The 19577-nt window shown below is 44.3% G+C and overlaps 1 protein-coding gene and 1 long non-coding RNA gene across 2 annotated transcripts in view; one reads left to right on the top strand and one right to left on the bottom strand.

Moving 5' to 3' along the window:
- Positions 1–3135, bottom strand: part of dner (delta/notch-like EGF repeat containing) — a 223206-nt gene extending 220071 nt beyond the window's left edge. The window contains exon 1 of the mRNA XM_055645657.1: positions 2555–3135. Within this exon, the coding sequence (XP_055501632.1) occupies positions 2555–2731 (177 nt within the window). The 5' untranslated portion in view covers positions 2732–3135. The remainder of the gene's footprint in view (positions 1–2554) is intronic.
- LOC129703304 (uncharacterized) lies at positions 251–17880 on the top strand. The gene is made up of 3 exons (XR_008724540.1): positions 251–1776; positions 9703–9804; positions 16998–17880. It is a non-coding gene; the product is annotated as an uncharacterized LOC129703304 (long non-coding RNA).
- The last annotated feature ends 1697 nt before the right edge of the window (positions 17881–19577 follow it).

Raw genomic sequence — 19577 nt, 5'->3', positions numbered from 1 at the left:
GGCTGACAGTAAATTGCATGCACAGTGGAAATATCTTCTTGGGTGTTGGGAGGTTTAGGTGACATTGGGTAATATTACAGCATGAATATTCATCACCTTTGCACTTACAAAACTGCAACACAGACATCTCTCCCGACTAAAGCTTTCTGCTTAATAATGAATCGCATCATGGGTCACTGAGCTTACCGACAGAAGGCATAATGACCACTGGCCATGGCTAATGTAACAGACCTTCCTTGGGCAGGGTCCAGAAATGCACAGGGATTTTGTTATTAATCATTTTACGATACATATTTGTACGTAAGCAATGGCGGAGGACCAGAGCAGCTATCATCAATAATTAACAACAATTTGTGTTCAATGTAGTAAATCATCACAAAGCTCTTTCGCCAGCTACTGTTTCCATTGTCAAAGCCCCACTTCGACAGGGAGAAATGGAAGAAAAAAAAAGAAATTATAAAATAAACTTTATCAAATGTATAAGATGTCATTAAAAACCTGTATCCACAATGAAATGATCTTGCAAAGTATCCCCCCAAATATTAGTTATCTAGCAAGTTAATAATTTAAAACTCATCAGAACAGACCAGTTATGATTAACGGTTGATGACAAATGCAAAAAAAAGTTGGGAGATTTAAACAGGAGACACTTTGCAGCAGTGGCTGCTTAATCACAATTTCATTTCTCTGGAAAACCAATAAATTGTTTAGCATTAACTTAACACAAGAGTACCAACTGTGTGGATTTTTTTACTATTGTTTTATTGAGTATTTGTATGCCAAGGAGTATGCTGATTCTAATCTTGATCAACAATGAGAATATTCAGTCTATTCGCTGAAGAGCATGATCACTACCACTCGTCAATCTTCCCCAGCAGTTAAAGGCTTGCATTTCTGCCGCCTCCTGGAATGAACTTTATTCTTTCAGAGGAGTTGGCCATGAAGATGGTCGAGATTAGGAGGAGGAGGGAGGGTGATAGAGAAGGTGATAAAGGGAAAGAGGAAGGAGAAAGGATGAGGGAGGGAATGGTAATGTTGATGGAGGAGATGGGTAGAGGGGAGAGCATATGAAGGAGAGGAGATGAAGGGAGGGAGATGGTAAAGGGAGGGGGGAGGGTGAAAGGGAGGATCAGATAAAGGAAAGGATGGAGTGGAAAAGGATAGGAAGGAGGCAAGAGGAAGAGGAAGGAAGAATGGACGAAGGAAAAATAAGTAGGAGAGGATGGGAAAAGGGGAAAGTAGTGAAAACAGGTTTAGGGAGGAAGGAGTAATGGAAAGGAGCAGAGGGGTAGAAAAGATGGGAGAGACTGGGAGGTGACAGGGGGGAGAACATGGGAACGGCAAGGGCTAGGGTGGAACAGGAGGCTGAAGGAGTGGGGAGAAAGGATGGAAGGGAGAGGAGGAACAAGAAGGGAGGGATCGGGATTGGAGAAAGGCGGGAGAACATAGAGGGGAGGAGGGAGGGAAGAAGTGAAAAAGAGAAAACGTGCATATAGACAGGAAAGGGGATATGGGGAGAAGTGGTGAGGGAGGATGTGAAGGGGAAATGTGGAGTTAGGAGAGTGGGTGGGATTGTGTGAGAGCCAGAGTGAAGGATAAGGATGTATAATAAGAAAGGAAGTTCGCTGAGAATATCAGGAGAAGATATGTGTGGAGCAATATGTGTGTAACCTGATATGTGTGTAACCTGTGTGGAGCAATATGTTCGATTTAGATGCAAGCAAAACTGAGGAATTCGACCGGTGCTGGGTCTCTAAGCACCACGGATAGCTCCAGGTAGGAGATGGGGTGAAACCCCGAGATTTCGGTTAGTAATCAACCTAATCAGCGGGGAAAGAACCCCATCGGCCCAACTCTCCCTTGCGCACCGTTGCCTAACGGTGGTCCCATTGCCTGCGCCCATTCCCCTTAGCGAGAGGGTTAAATCTACCGTCCACAAACCATTGTATCATTGGTGTGATCTCTAGAGAAAGTGAACAGAGATTGTCCAGAGATACTTCATGTCATTCAGGTTGGCTTCGATTCGCCCTCTTGCCCTTGTGGCCAGTGTATGTGTGTGTGTGTGTGTGTGTGTGTGTGTGTGTGTGTGTGTGTGTGTGGGGCCATGGACAAGTTAGCAGGATGGATGAAGCTTTGCGCCGACATATGAAACAATGTCCAGGGCTTCGACAAGTCCCTCGCGATGTTGTCACTAGGGGTGCAAGGAAGGCGAGCGCTCCTCGCCCTGAGATGCACAAAGTGTCCGCGGCGCCAGGAGTCAGACAACAACCGGGCGGCCCCGTCATTGACTCACCTTGTTCAGCACCAAAGTCCCACACGGAACTCATGCGGAGAATGGCGGGCAGCGTTGGCGCCACATCTCCCCCCCCCCCCCCACACACACACACCAGCGGGCAAGGTGGTAGTTTTGATGTGTCCCCCCCTGCCCCGCCACCCCCCACCACCCTCTCCCCCCCCCCCCTCCACCCCCCACTCCGGACCCCACACACCCCACCACCTGCTGACACCGCCGTGAACCCACCCCCGGGGATTAATCACCCCCCCCCGCCCTTACCTGGCAGCGCTGACCGGTGAACCCGGGCCGGCAAGTGCAGTTGTAGGACGCCGCCTGCCCTTGGAAAGTTAGACAAGTGCCGTTGTTGAGGCAGGGCCGGCCGGAGCACGGGTTGAGCGGGGCGGCGGCGGCGGTCAGGAGAGCCACGGTGCTCAGGAGCATCAGGGGAGCCGGCATCGTGCCGAGTTGCCGGGGCTGCAGCGCGGTCGGGGCTGGGGTCTCTGTCTCTCTGCGAGGCGGCTGGCCGAGCGAGGGACCGGCGCTGCGGGCTGGAGGAGCGGTCACCACTGACGAGCCGTCGGCGAGAGGATGAATGCTGACAGGTTCCCTGCACTCTCTCACATCCAGCCCGCGTTGCTATGATCTGGGGCTATTTTTACCCTGAATGGGCTGGTGCGATGTGAAGGACTGTGTGTGTGTGTCTGTGCCGAGTTCAGCACTCGCTCGGTGCCAGTGAGCAGAGGATTGCAGCAAGTTACAGGAGCGGGGAGGCGGAGACACAGCCGAGCGGGACCCGGGCACCAGTCAATTCCACAATGAAAAAAGCTTCCTCTCGCTTTTTCCTCGATTATTTAAAACCTTTCGCACGGCCCGCCCCCCCCCGACACTGGCCCAGATTATCATCGTTCGCAGTCACATTGACGTACAACATTGAGACCTCCTCTCCTCCTCTCCTCCTCTCCTCCCCTCCTCCTCTCTCTCTCTCCCTCTCTCCACCCATCTCCTCCTCCTCCCCTCTCTCTCTCCTCTCCCTCTCCCTCCCTCTCTCTCCCTCTCCCTCTCTCCCTCTCCCTCTCCCACTCTCGTACTCTCTCTCCTCCTCTCTCTATCTCCCACTCTCCTCTCTCCCCCCTCTCCCTCTCCCTCCTCCCTCCCCTCTCCCCTCTCTCCCTCTCTCTCCTCCCCTCTCTCTCTCTCTCCCTCTTTCTCTTTCTCTCTCTCTCCTCTCTCGCTCTCTCTGTCTCCCTCTCCCTCTTTCTCCCTCTCTCTCTCTCTCCCCCTCTCCCTCTCCCTCTCCCTCTCTCCCTCCCTCTCTCCTCTTCCCTTTCCCTCTCTCCTACTGGCGGCCGCGCTTCATTCGACGTCACCTCCCTTGACTTTTTATATTGGGGCAATTACGTTTGTTGTTGGGGGTGATGGGGAGCACTTAATTCTCACACTCAAGGGTAAAATGTACTGACTAGCTAGGTCTTGCTAGGTCTCTTCAAACGTCGGGAACATTGGGTCAGGTGTCAAACGTCGGGAACATTGGGTCAGACCAGACTTGGGAAGGATGGTAGACGTTTTACCCAAAGGACGTGTGTGTTAATGGATTGATTGATTGATTGAAAGATAGTGCGTGGAAACAGGCCCTTCGGCCCACCGATCCCATGCCGACCATCGATCACCCGTTCACACTGGTTCTATGTTAACCCACCGTCTCATCTAATTCCTTCGAGCTGGGGGGGGGGGGGGGGGGGGGGGGTTACAGAAGCCAATTGACCTACAAACCCGCACTTCTTTGGGATGTGGGAGAAAAACCAACAGGGGAACATGCAAACTCCACATAGCACCCGAGGTCAGGGTCGAACTTGCGTCTCTGGGCTGTGAGACAACAGCTCTACAACCTGCGCCAGTGTCGTGAATAAATGTAGACAATACTAGTAGTTACTTTATTGATGCTAGTTTTTCAATTCCAGAATTTTTTTAATTGAACTGATGCTTCAAATTTAGGGGGACATGAACTGGTCTCTGGATTATCGTCATATCGGGATACGAGTAGAATTAGACCATTCGGCCCATCAAGTCTATTCCTCCATTCAATCATGACTGATACACATCTCTCTCTCTCTCTACCTCCTAACCCCATTATCCTGCCTTCTCACCATAACCTCTGATACCTATACTATACTCATCAGAATCTATCTATCTTTGCCTTAATCATCCCAATCACCAACCCCTCAGCAAGCATGTCCTGTTGAAATGTTTTTGTTCCCTGGTGGAAACACTTGCCAAGGGACAATGTAATGTGGATGTTGTGCCCGTGGCTCTGTCAAAGATTATTAGACTGTTGCTTAGACTTGCATTTGGATGGAAAAGTCCATCCAAATTCTTTCAACTTTGTGCAAGTTGTCTTTTAACCAATAGTGCAGCAAATAATTTGAATGGACTTTTAGTCAGTAAAAGGCAGGCAATGCGTGGGAGATTGCAACCTTCACGTGGTCCACCCTGTTTCGATCAATGCAATCAACTTGCCGTGCACAAACAGAAGATCAAACAGAACAAGTTGTCTTACAACTTTAGGCTGTGCACTCCATACGCACGAAGAAGACTAAATGCCCATGCCACAATAATTTATTTTGCTTCAAATCAATCAATCAATCAATCAGATGTATTCATCACATACACAATAAAGTGCAGTGAAATGAATTTGTCAGCAGCGGTACAATCAAAAAGAACACACAATACATCCTTCTACCATCCTTCCCAAGTCTGGTCTAACCCAAAGGCAATAATAAGAACAAGAGTCAGTCATTACACTTGTGTTTTCTACATGGGTGGGAATTGTTGCTCAAGTCATTTTTTTCCAGAGACTGATGTTGCTTCCAGTTATTGTCAGCCTCACTGAGACAACGCAGGGGCCATAGAGAGACAGCCCAAAGTGAAGGGAAGTAAACAAGGTGACAAGCAAGAGGAGGACCAGATCAACTGCGGTGGTCCTGAATGTGGAATGTTACCTTTGGGTAGGAAAAATGGGGGGGAAATGCAATATCAACCAGAAGACTTAATTCTAATAAGGGTAAAGGGATAAAGAGATATGAGAATATATGTGCATTGTTTGTTGAACATAGCCGGGTATATTAAGAAAGTGATTTAAAAAATGTAAATGGAATCCTGGGCTTTCTAAACAGACACATTGAATATGAGATTAAGGAAACCAATATGAACCTTTATAACATAGAAACATAGAAATTAGGTGCAGGAGTAGGCCATTCGGCCCTTCGAGCCTGCACCGCCATTCAATATGATCATGGCTGATCATCCAACTCAGTATCCCGTACCTGCCTTCTCTCCATACCCCCTGATCCCCATAGCCACAAGGGCCACATCTAACTCCCTCTTAAATATAGCCAATGAACTGGCCTCAACTACCCTCTGTGGCAGAGAGTTCCAGAGATTCACCACTCTCTGTGAAAAAAGTTCTTCTCATCTCGGTTTTGAAGGATTTCCCCCTTATCCTTAAGATGTGACCCCTTGTCCTGGACTTCCCTAACATCGGGAACAATCTTCCTGCATCTAGCCTGTCCAACCCCTTAAGAATTTTGTAAGTTTCTATAAGATCCCTTCTCAATCTCCTAAATTCTAGAGAATATAAACCAAGTCTATCCAGTCTTTCTTCATAAGACAGTCCTGGCATCACAGGAATCAGTCTGGTGAACCTTCTCTGCACTCCCTCTATGGCAATAATGTCCTTCCTCAGATTTGGAGACCAAAACTGTACGCAATACTCCAGGTGTGGTCTCACCAAGACCCTGTACAACTGCAGTAGAACCTCCCTGCTCCTATACTCAAATCCTTTTGCAATGAAAGCTAACATACCATTCGCTTTCTTTACTGCCTGCTGCACCTGCATGCCTACCTTCAATGACTGGTGTACCATGACACCCAGGTCTCGCTGCATCACCCCCTTTCCCAATCGGCCACCATTTAGATAATAGTCTGCTTTCCCGTTTTTGCCACCAAAATGGATAACCTCACATTTATCCACATTGTCCACATAAAACATTGGTTTGGCCACAAATGGAGTACTGTGTCCAGTTCTGGGTGCTACGATTTAATAGACAATAGACAATAGGTGCAGGAGTAGGCCATTCAGCCCTTTGAGCCAGCACTGCCATTCAATGTGATCATGGCTGATCATCCCCAATCAGTACCCCATTCCTGCCTTCTGTTAATGTTAAGGATTTGGAAAGATCTAGAACAAATTAACCAAAAAGATGCCAGGGATGAAAGACCGTAGTTATGTGGAGAAACTGCAGTTGTTTTTCTTGGTGCTGCGGAGTTTGTGAGGTTATGAAGGACATTCACAGAAAAGGTATTTTCAATTATTCCCATGCCAGAAAGGCCAGAATCTATGTGGGCTGGAAAGAAGGCAATTTGTAAAAAACCCTGAGTCATACAAGAACATTTTTTTGCACAGCGAGTAATTAGGGTCTGGAATGCACTGCAAGGTGGAGGAAGATTCAACTGCTCTGTTCAAAAGCAAGATCGATATGTATCTGTAAAGATAGAATTTGCAGGGCTATGGGAAGAGTGCAGGGAAGAGGAGCTAGTCATTTCCTCTTACATAAAGATGGTAAGAACTCAAATGTCTGTGCTTGACTCATCAAAGCTACAGACTTAAGGTAAGAACATTGGTCTGTATAGATATGTATAACAGATGGCAATGACATGAGGACCACAGGAGCTGTTTCTGTTCTCTGTTGTGACTTTATGACTCTGAATGGCTTCCTTTCATACTGTGGCAGTTCTGTGAAGCCACTGAGGAATAATATTCAGGCCTTTGTGTGGTGGATTGGCAGCGTGTGAAGGACAATATATTACAGGTTGGACAAATGAATTTGAAAGAATTTTTCAATGGATTGAATGGACTTCATGTAATTCAATAGGTTTAAAAGAAAATAAATCAACTCAATCAGAAAAAGCATGTCAACCACCAATGATTCAGGGGGCAAAAACCAGTTCAAACTTTCTCAACCATACAAGCAAATCTGAATCCCCAAATTACGTTATTATCTTAAAAATGTGTACATAATATTTGGTTAAAATTTTATTTCTTATTGTTGTCAGGTACAGTGGGTTTCTGCTTTAATATGAAGATTTTTCAATTTTATGATACATGATTTGAAAGGAATGAATTAGATTTGCTGTTTATACCGAAGAGATGACATTATGTTAATTGGTCTAATGTTCTGGAATATTTGTGGTATAACTCTTGCAATGTTATTAAACATAGTGAATAACATAGAGTTATCTGTAGAGGGGGCAACTCAGTATGAGACATGCCATGTTGGATGAATTGACATAGTCAGAGAGCCATGGAGTCATAGAAAGATACAGTACATAAGCCAGCCCTTCAACATATCAACCATCGATTTACATTAATTCCACATAAGTGCCTTTAAAAAAAATTCTACCACCATTCTTGTCAACGTTCCCCAGATTCTACTTCAGCTCTACGCTATGGGTAGCATAGTGGTCGATCAACCTGTATATCTTTGAGATATAGGAAGAAACCGGAGCACCCGGAGGAAACTCATGTGATATCAGAGAGACCATGTAAACTTCACACAAACACTTTACCCACGAGGAACAAGAGGAATAGAATATCAGCATGTTATGGTAAAAATGGTTCCGTATTCCCACAAAGGCAAGACACCATTTACTACATTTGTACATTTGTTGCTGTTTATCATAAAAGGATTGCTCAACACAATGCAAGTGGTCGCATATGTTCTAAGTCACATGCAGAGAATGTTCCAAAATTTAGGTGCAAACACAACAAATGGAATAAGACGGCATGGTGGCATAGCGGTAGAGTTGCTGCCTTACAGCGCCAGAGACCCGGGTTCGATCCTGACTGCAAGGGCTGGTCTGTACGGAGTTTGTACATTTTCCCCATGACCTGCATGGGTTTTTTCCAAGACCTTTGGTTTCATACAACACTCCAAAGTGGGATCCAAAGATTAATTGTCTTGGTATAAATGTAAATTGTCCCTGGTGCATTTAATGGCACTGGGCCTATATTTGCTGGAGTTTAGAAGAATGAGGGAGGACTTAATTGAAATGTAGAGTAGTGAAAGGCTTAGATAGAGTGGATGTGGAGAGGATGTTTCCATTAGTGAGAGAGTCTAGGACCAGAGGTCATAGCCTCAGAATTAAAGGATGTTCTGTTAGGAAGGAGATGAGGAGGAATTTCTTTAGTCAGAGGGTGCTGAATCTATGGAATTATTTCCCACAGAAGGTTGTGGAGGCAAAGTCAGTGGATATATTTAAGGCAGAGATAGGTTCTTGATTAATACGGGTATCAGAGATTATGGGGAGAAGGCAGGGGAATGGGATTAGGAGGGAGAGATAGATCAGCCATGATTGAATAGCAGCGTAGACTTGATGGGCCCAATGGCCTAATTCTACTCGTATCACATATGATTTTATGATAGTGTTAGTGTGTGGGGATTGCTGGTTGGTGCGGACTCAGTGGGCCAAAGGGCCTGTTTCCACATTGTGTCTCTAAACTAAACTAAAAAAGACACTAAATAAATACAGTGCAGTGTAATAGTAAAGTATCAGTACGATTAAAAATGAATAAATACATCTTGGTTCGGCCAATAAGAGAACACATCCAATGTCAGGCTTGCTGTTACCAAACAAATAGAATGGTCTAAATAATAAATGGAAAGCGGATCAGACTGTGATGCGAGTCCTAGACTTGCATTAACAAAAAGGGCATGAAGATACTCAAGCAAACATCAGAATAAATGGACACTTTTGCACGTAGAATTAATGAAGCCACTTCCTTTTAATAAACGGAAACTATTGCAGGAAACTGAATAGTGTGAAACATTAACATAATTCACCTTCTGAGAGCTCCCATCAGATTGATAAAACAGAAGTCTTTTCCCTCTGTTGCTGTATAATCCTTTGTCAAGTGAGGGTGGAGCAACCTCAGGCTAGTTTCTGGCGGGCACCAATCAAGAGGATAAAAACGCTGGTGATTCAGTAGAACATTGCAGGAATTTGACCATTGGAATGGAAAATGGAACATTGCCACATTTGTGCAACAGAAAATGTCCTCCCGGGTCTGGAATTATGGATTAACATTTCAATTGTGTGACTTGGTTGGCTCAGTAGAATAGTTCTTGCTGAGAGCCAACAGTTTGTGGTTTCATGTCATACCCCAATGAGGCGCATTATTGTGTCTGAATCTCCTGTCAGAGGTGTTTGTTTTGGATGAGATGTTAAAGTGAGACTCTCTCCTGAAGAATAGAGCAAGTCCCGTGACAGAATTTGAAGTAATGCAGTGGACTTTATCTGGTTAATATTCATCCCTCAACTAACAGTGCTAAAATAAATTCATCTAATTCGTCACATGTCCCCTGTTTTTGCAGGTTGTTTATATGTGAATTTGGCTGCTATGTTTCCTCAGCTTACAACAGTAATCACAGTTCAAGACGTACTCACGGATCGAGAGGCTCTCGGGGACAAACTATGTAAGCCAATTCTTACTATGCATTTGAGCCTCTAGCTTGTGTTGATCCAGGTCCTTTCTTGTATTTCCCTGAAGAATATAGAATTGTTCATGTTTTTTTTTCACCAAAATATCTGACATTAAACTGTATCAAAAAGACAAAATGCCAGAAGCATTGGTGGGGTCATCTAAGAAGAGAGAAACCAAGTCAACATTTCAGGTCAACGGCCCTTCGTCTGTACGTCACCTTGCAGCCATGATCACAATGAATGGCGGTGCTGGCTTGAAGGGCCGAATGGCCGCACCTATTTTCTATGTTTCTACTACCCATTGCAATGACTTTCCTTAAATCTCAATGCATTTCCCTTATCACTTTTTACATTGTCATCAAACATCAGTGTTATATTCCCCACGCTATATCCCAACCAAAAGTGCATCCAGCTCTGACTTCTAGTGTCCCCTCTCCAACTTGTCCAAAATCTTGACATCTATTCTAAGGGGTATTTATCAGAAATAAATACAATATTTCCAACCCTTCTTTCAAGCAACACGGTATCCGACAGGTTAGCATTGTGACATGGCATTTAGTGCTGCTACCATACAAATGCAACACCCTGGGTTTGTCTCTGTGGAGTCTGCACTTTGGGAGACTACGAGGGCTTCTCCCAGATGTTCCAGTTTGGTCCTTCTGCCAAAGACCTGCTCTTTGGGTAATTGACTACTGTATGTTACACATAGTGTAGTGGGTGGCATGATACGCATTGTGGAGTTCATTGAGTCATACAGTATAGAAGCAGGCTCTCTCATTCACCATCTCAGAGGTGCATAGAATCCAAGGTGGGCAAGGTAAATGGATTCAAAATATGCTTGGAGGAAGGAGTCAAAGGATTGATGGTGAAGGTTTTTTTTTCTGATTGCAGGACTGTGACCAGTGGAGTCGGTACTGGGTGCACTGTTGTTAGTTCTGTGCATTAATAATTTAGATGAAAATGTAGTTAACATTGTTAGTAGGTTTGTTGATGACACCAAAATTGGTGGTATAGTGCACAGTGAGAAAGAATATCTAAGTTTACAAAAGGATCCAGACCAGCTGGGAAGATGGGCTAAATGGAATTTAACTTGGATAAATGTGAGGTTTGCACCTTGGTATGTCAAACCAAGGCAGGGCCTACACGGTAAATGTGGAGCCCTGGAGAGTGTCACTGGACAGAGGGAGATAGGAGCACAGGTGCCTGGTCCCCTAAAAGTGGAGAGTCAGGTGGACAATGTACTGAAGAAGACATTTGCATGGTACACAAAAATGCTGGAGAAACTCAGCGGGTGCAGCAGCATCGATGGAGCGAAGGAAATAGGCAACGTTTCGGGCCAAAACCCTTTTTCAACTGTCTCCGGAGAGAGGAGGAGAACATCTTCAAAGTAGGCATACCTTGAGGAGATTTTGCAGTGGAGTAGACAAAGTGTTTAAGAAGGAACTGCAGAAGATGGAAAATCGAAGGTACACAAAAACGTCAGACATTTGCATGCTTGACTTCATTCAGGAGGGCGTTGAGTACAAAAAGTTGGGACATCATGATGTAGAATTGATGAGATCAAACTAAGAATACTGTGTGCAGTTTAGTTTAGTTTAATTTAGAGATACAGCTTGAAAACAGGCCCTTTGGCCCACCAAGTCTGTGCTGACCAGTAATCACCCATACATTAGTTCTAATCTACACACTAGGGACAATTTACAGAAGTCAATTAACCTACAAAGCCGCACGTCTTTGGAATGTAGAAGGAAACAGGATTACCTGGAGAAAAGCCACACAGTCACAGGGAGAATGTACAAACTTCATACAGACAGGATTGAACCCGGGTCTCTGGCGCTGTAAGGCAGCCACTCTACTGCAGCGCCACCGTGCCACTCTTTGAATTACAAGCTTGAGTTACTGGGTGAGGTTAGATAAGCTGGGACTTTTTTTCTGTGGAGTGTAGCAGGCTAAGGAGTGACCTTATCGAGGTGTACAACTTCATGAGGTCTGATCACCCAGCTATAGGAAGGATGTCATTAAGTGGGAAATGGTGCAGAAGAGATTCATCAAGTGGTTATTTGGACGTGCAAGCTTGAGTTATAGGGAGAGGTTAGAGAGGCTGGGACTTTATACTGTGGAGTATAGGAAGCTGAGGAGTGACTTTATGGAGGTGTACATCTTCATAAGGGGCATGGATAAAGTCAACATTCATAATATTTTTCCTAGGGTAGAGGATTCTAAAACTAGAGGGCATAGCTTGAGAGTGAAGAGATTTAAGAACATCAGGGGTAAATATTTCACTCAGGTGATCTTTTTTTTCTGGAATGAACTGCCAGTAGACACGTTAGAAGCAGATACAATTATGACTTTTAACAGTTATTTGGACAGACATATAGATAGGAACGGTTTAGCGGGATATTGGCCGAATGCAGGCAAATGGGACTAGTCCAACTTGGACAAAGTGGGCTGAATGGCCTGTTCCATGCGGTATTCCTCTATGACTTGATACGTATATTAACCATCAGTACTCATCTATACTAATCCTATACTTTACCAGAGCTATCTTATTGGCAAATAAAGGTAACATTGTAAGTAATTTTGAAATCGGAAAACATCAAGTCAGGTTTTGACAGTAAATCATGAAATTAAACTGGATTGCTAAATGTGTTGGTGTTAACCATTATGATTTCTCTCCCCTTTTCTGTCAAGATGTATTATTGCTTTGCCTTCATTCAAGTAAGAATCAATTCAAGATGTTGAATCAACAAACACGTTCTGGGAGTGACCAAAGCTGAATTTTAAATCACTGAATTCTATGGCTAATCCATTGTGGAATGTGTTCGAACATGCTCCTTTGATCAAATGGAGAAGGCTGGGATTAGATTAGTTTTATAAACGTGCATTAAGTCAGAATGAATTAGAATGTGAGGTGGGCATAGCAACGGGGCCCTGTAGTGGGAAATAAAGATGTTGCTCCTCAAATCAAAGACTGGCTTCGGAAAAAGTGAATTTGCGTCAAAGATTAGGCTGCATTTAAAACAAATTATAAACATGGGATCCTTAAAATTCTTAAGGGGTTGGACAGGCTAAATGTAAGAAGATTGTTCCGGATGTTGGGGAAGTCCAAAACAAGGGGTCACAGTTTAAGGATAAGGGGGAAATCTATAACGACCGAGATGAGAAAAATATTTTTCACACAGAGAGTGGTGAATCTGTGGAATTCTCTGCCACAGAAGGTGGTTGAGGCCAGTTCATTGGCTATATTTAAGAGGGAGTTAGATGTGGCCCTTGTGGCTAAAGGGATCAGGGGGTATGGAGAGAAGGCAGGTACAGGATACTGAGTTGGATGATCAGCCATGATCATATTGAATGGCGGTGCAGGCTCGAAGGGCCAAATGGCCTACTCCTGCACCTATTTTCCATGTTTCTATGTTTCTATCCCTGCTTTATTTCAGGAGCAATAGTATGGGGATAAAACACGCAAAAAATAATTCAGCATCTATAGAGATGAAGGGATAGTCAACATTTTGGTTTGACACCCTGCATCAGGACCTGTGGCTCCATAACATCGGTTGGACCTCAGTATCATGATTCGTTCTACTCCTTATCAGCACCTTTTTGGACAGGATGCCACGATATCAGAATGGAGAGGATGATCGGAATGATATCAAAGAGTAGACAGTCAGGTCAAACCCTTTGACCAATGAAGGTTGAGAGGAGATTTGGCAGATTGTTCAAAATTATGAATGGGTTTGATGATATAATTAAGGGAAACTGATTCATGTGGGAATAAAATAACTGACAATCACCGATCAAAATCATTGAAAATTGACTCTCAGAGAGCAGAAAGGGTAGGAAGAAAATGGATGTTTTTCAGGCTGGAAGGAGGCACAGTATCTAGTAGAATGACACATGGATTAGATTTTTGCTTGTTATGAACCAAGGTGTGATGAGGCAAATATATGTTTTACTTTATTCGTTGTTGTGATCCACATGAAGGACAGGATGTAGATTTGATGATATCGTTCAACACTGAATTTACAGGATTACATAGAAAGAGAAGCAGAGTGGCAGTAATTAGATAAATCCATCAAGGACCCATCACAGCATCACAAGGGTGAATGGCCTTAATCTGTACCTAATCATACTTTACATGCTACATAATTTATCCTCATCAATGTAAGGCATCAGCTGACAAATAAACCTATTTTTTAATATAAAAATAAACATCTCCAGATCAGCTGTAAATTATATTACAGTCTATAATTTTAATTTCTTATCGAGCTGAAAACAAAGCCCAAGCTGTTCAACTGTTACAATGATAGGAAAATTACCTTTAATCACAGTTAATTTTAGTTTAGTTTAGAGATACAGCATAGAAATTGGCTCTTCAGCCCCCCATGTCCAAGCTGACCAACGATCACACTAGTCCTATGTTATCCCACTTTCACACCCACTCCCTACACACTAGGGACAATTTACAGAGGCCAATTAACCTACACACCCACACGTCTTTGGGTTGTGGGAAGAAACCAGAGCACTGGAAGGAGACCCACACGGTCTCGGGGAGAACATGCAAACTCCATACAGAGAGCACTCGAGGTCATGACTGAATCCAAGTCTCTGCCGCTTCTTCATGGTTCTCGGAAGGTTATATCGCAGGGATTCAGGAAGAGCCAGCTAACTGGATACAGAACTGGCCTCATGGTAGGGAGCAGATGGTGATGGTAGGGTGACAGATAGTGTGCCTCACAGATTGATGCTGAACTTATTGCTGTTATCTGTATCAATGATTTGGTTGAGAATGTACAAGGCATGACAAGTGAGTTTGTAAGATTACACTAAAATAGGTGGTATTGGAGACAATTTAAAATTTACAGGAGGATCCTGTTCAGCTGGGTTGGTGGGGCGAGGAATGCAAATAGAGGTGAATTCAGATAAGAGTGAGGTGTTGCATTTTGGAAAACTTTCTATGACATCTGTAGAAAGTCCTTGGAGACATTGAATTTCCTTGGTCTTCTGATGAAGGAGAGGTGTCGATGTGCTTTCATGGCCATTCAATTACTGAGGTTAGATCAGCACATATTGGGGATATTTAAAATAGGAACCTGAAGCTCTCGGACATTTCCACTTCAGCCCCATTGATACACACTGAGGCATGTACCACACCCTGTTTAGTGTCAGAGCTATACTGCACTGTATCAGGCCCCGCTGCCATCTTGTCCATGCTAACCAAGTTGGCATACTTGGCTAGTCCCATTAGCCTGCATTTGACATTTCCAAATCAGGTCATTGAAATTAATGACAGCCTCCTTTGTTTTGCCGCTATTGAAGGAGAGGTTGTACTAACACAATGCTACTAGGCTCTTTGCCTCGTTCTGTACTCTATCTTGTCATAATTTGAAATCAAGTGCACTATGGTGGAGCCATCTGCAAACTTGTAAATGGAGTTGAAGTAGAATTTGTCTGGCCATTTGTGAATGGATATGACGTATAGCAAGGGGTTGAGAAAGCATCGTTCCTGAGCACCAGTGTTGAGAATTATCATGGAGGACGTTTTGTCGCCTATACTCATGAATTGTGGTCCATGGGTCACAAAGGCAAGGATATAGTTGCAGAAGGGGATGCTGTCCTAGGTCCAGGAGATTGGAGATGAGACAGGTTGGGATTATGGTGCCGAAGACAGGGCTACATCTCTAATTCTTCACAATACAAACGTTCCCTCCTGTCAGCTGTGTGAGAGTTCTTCCACCACAAGGACAGCAGCGGTCATGAGATTGGCTCACCTCTTTTTCAAGGACAACTAGATATGGGCAACAAAAACTGGTCTTGCCAGTAACACCGGCATCCTGTGAACATGCAAAAGAAAACACTGTCACATCACCATCACCCACATCTCACGGACACAAGAAATCTGAACCATGAAAATAACCTCTAACTCGTTCTTCAGTCTTATTGTTTTTCCCATAAATATACCTACCCACACACGCACAGTATAGTTCATGGGAACTGTTTGGCCTGGCTTGTTCTACTGCTGTAAATAGGAACTGCTACTGGATGCTAGTGGCCAGTCTTCTTCTGGGTACCTGATGCATCTAAAGATATCACAACAAGGTTGGATTAACTCATGGAAACAATTTCTGCAATTAAAGCATCAGTAAATCTCACCTTAACTGAGAGAACTGTAGCGAAATTGGTTGATTTAAGCATTACATTCTGATATGATTTGCTTTATTCTTATTCATGCAAACATTCTACAAGATTAGTCATAGTCATACAGTTTAGAAACAGGCCCTTCAGCCCAGCATGCCCCATCTACACTCGTCCCACCTGCCTGCTGCCTGCTGTGTGTGAGTGTGAGTGTGAGTGTGAGTGTGAGTGTGAGTGTGTGTGTGTGTGTGTTTCCTAGCTTCTTCCAAACGCTAGGCCACAGCCTTCCCATTTTCACACATCCTACTCATATTTTCCCTGTGGTAGCGATTAACATCTTCCCGTCGTATTTCCACCTATATTTCCGAAGTTATTAATCGTTACAATTTTTGTACACCTCTATAAGATTCCGCTTGAAGGAATAAAGCCCGAGTCTGCTCAACCTCTTCCTGTGGCTCAGGCCCTCTAGCCCTGGCAACATCCTGGTAAATCTTCTCTGAACCCTTTCAAGCTTGACAACATCTTTCCTATAACATGGTGACCAAAATTGAATGCAATCCTTTAAATGTGGCCTCACCAACATTTCATATAACTGTAACCTGGTCGTACATGGCAGCCTCGCCAACAGCCTGTCTCGTCCCTTTCTTCATTTGGTGTTTTTAGTCTGTTTTTACTTTTTAGTGTATCTTTAGTTTTTGAATTATGTGGGGGTGGGGGAAACTTTTTTTATCTCTTTCCGAATATTCCAAAATGTTGGCCACAGTCTTAGAATAAAGGGGAGGCCATTTAAGACTGAGGTGAGAAGAACATTTTTCACCCAGAGAGTTGTGAATTTGTGGAATTCCCTGCCACAGAGGGCAGTGGAGGTCAAATCACTGGATGGATTTAAGAGTTAGATAGAGCTCTCGGGGCTAGTGGAATCAAGGGATATGGGGAGGAGGCAGGCACGGGTTATTGATTGGGGATGATCAGCCATGATCGCAATGAATAGCAATGCTGGCTCGAAGGGCTGAATGGCCTCCTCCTACATCTATTTTCTATGTTTCCTCGACAGAGATGCAACCTTTCCGCACTGTATCTCCTGCACTGCGGCCTTAACATCGTGGAGCTGGCAGTCCCTTTGTTAGGGATCGACTTTGGGAGCTCCAACGGCAGGGGCTTCGAGCGCCCTGATTGCGGATGTTTCAATTGCCCCGACTGCGGGAGATGAGGAAAGATGGTTTACGTCATTTGCCTTCCATCATGGTGGGGAATGTGAGGTCGCTGAAAAACATGATGGACCTGCTGCCTGCGTTGGTGGGGACTCAGAGGGATTGCCGTGAGTGCAGTGATCTTGGTGGGTGCAGGGACATCACTCCATGAGAACTTCCTGGCATCTGCTGCGAGTGCGGAGGACTTTCTGACTGTTCGGGCGGACAGGGACTGCAGAGGAGTGACAGCGATCGGTACAACTCTAATCACATCATGAAGAGCGTGTGTGTGTGTGTGTGTGTGTGTGTGGCCCGGCCATTGAGCTGATGGCTGTGGGTCTCTACTAATGCAGTGAGCCATGGGGGTTCTCACATGCTGCTGTGGTGGCTGTTTAAGTGTATGTTTAATCTTTATGTAGTAATGTGTCTTGTTGTTTTTTTCTTTGTACGACGATAGTAAATCAAATTTCACTGCACCTCAGTACACATGACAATAAAGGACCATTGAACCAACTCAATATGTGTACGAAGGAACTGCAGATGCTGGTTTACACTGAAGATAGACACAAAATGCTGTAATAACTCAGTGGGTCAAACAGCATCTCTGGAGAAAAGGAATAGGGAAGGAGCAAACTATACTCTATACTCCATACTCCGACTGATGAAGGCCAATGTGCCAAAAGTTTTCTTGACCGCCTCTCCACCTACAACACTGCTTTCAATGAACTATTCATCTGCACCTCTAGATCCCTCCCCAAGCCCAACCATTCATTATGTAGGTCCTGCCCATTTTAGATGTCCCATAACACCTCGTATTTCTTTATATAAAATTCCATTAACCACTCAGCAGCTCACCTGCCCAACCGATCAAAATCCTTCATGTCATTCATTAGGCCCCGTGTCCTCGAGAACGTCTATCCCTAAACCAGCATCACTAACACTGACTATTTGATCACTAGCGCAGAACTATTTATGTATGATCGCTCTGCACAAATTGGTTGCTATCATTTTCATTGTTGATACATTTAATTGTCATCACACTACAAAAGAACTTAATTGGTTTTCGGATGTCCCGTGATGCTATATGAAATTCATAGTTGAGTAACTGAGTGGGGCAGACATGCACACACCTTCTTTTCCTCTTGTTTATAGTGTACTATTTTACATATTCTGTTGTGCTGCAGCAATGAAGAATTTCATTGTTCTATCTGAAACCTATGACAATAAAACACTCTGGCCTTTTGAGAAGCTTGAGTTTTCATGGATCGGTTCTGGAGTTGAACCGATGTGAAGGAGTGCCAAAAATACCCGTTTCCTAAAACCACAGGAATTCCTAACATAAAGGGTTAGACACAACTCAATACACAGTAATACAGAATGTAAAAACAATTGTCATTGATGTAGTAGAGACAGGAACTGATTTGCAAAGCTGCACACCTTTATTTTGGATCTTGAATCGAAGGAATGAACCTACTTGTTGGTTGCAATGGTCAGTGCAATTTCAGATAATAAGAGCTGAGTGTCCCCTTGTGGTGAAGAGAAGTAGTAAAACTTATCTTTGTGAAACCACATGAACAGACTTTGTGAACTGTTCTGTTCTTTATTGAAGGGCTGATACCGGACATTTCTGTAATGAGTGGAGTCGTACACATATCAAAACACAACACATATTTATTAAAGTCCACTTACAGCATTGGTCAGCTGAACTTTACAGTACCTAACAGCTACTCAGACTGAATTAGTAATATAAACCGCATATTAGGCGGAGCAACTACTAACAAGCACTACAATTGGTTAGTAGGAAATAACCAATCTACATTTCTCCTTGTAGAAACAGAATAGAGCATAGATACGTGGAAACATGGTGGCCGAACAATATTGTAGCCGGAACGTTAATATCGCATACGGGCAAGTATAGATAGTTACACAAAATCACCGTATCTAATGGGAGGCCCGCTGACCCGTCCAGCACGTGTGCGGTACAAATCTGCATCTCCTTCCACCGGTGAAGTGACCGGGGAGGGAACTGGGAAATGACCGGCGACCCGCCTGGTGGAGGTGGTATAATAGTTGAACGCCGTGGAGAGGCTGCAGGGGACACAGTGTCTGATAGTGAAGCAGCCGGCCCGGTAGTGGGAGGGTATACAAAACGCAAAACCTCTGGATCCGGAGTCACAGGACGCGGTTCCGTCACAGGAAGGAGATGTTGACGGTTGCATCTGTAAATGGCCCCGTCCACGCTAACCATGTAAGAGCGCGGTTCTTTGGCAGGGCTGTGGATGTGACCCAGACGGCCATAGCCCTTGTTGGTCTGGAGGCGAACAACCTGTCCACTGGAGAGAGGTTTAAGTGGCTTTCTGGATTTGTCGAAAAAAATATTTTTGCGCATCGCGCTTGAATTGTAGTTGTTTCTGGACTGTGGGAGGAGAACGAACCTGTGGCTG

The sequence above is a fragment of the Leucoraja erinacea genome, chromosome 14 (genome assembly GCF_028641065.1).
Source record: "Leucoraja erinacea ecotype New England chromosome 14, Leri_hhj_1, whole genome shotgun sequence".
NCBI lineage: Eukaryota > Metazoa > Chordata > Chondrichthyes > Rajiformes > Rajidae > Leucoraja > Leucoraja erinaceus.
Note: the sequence above shows the minus strand (reverse complement) of the source record. Positions and strands in the feature narration are given on the sequence as shown.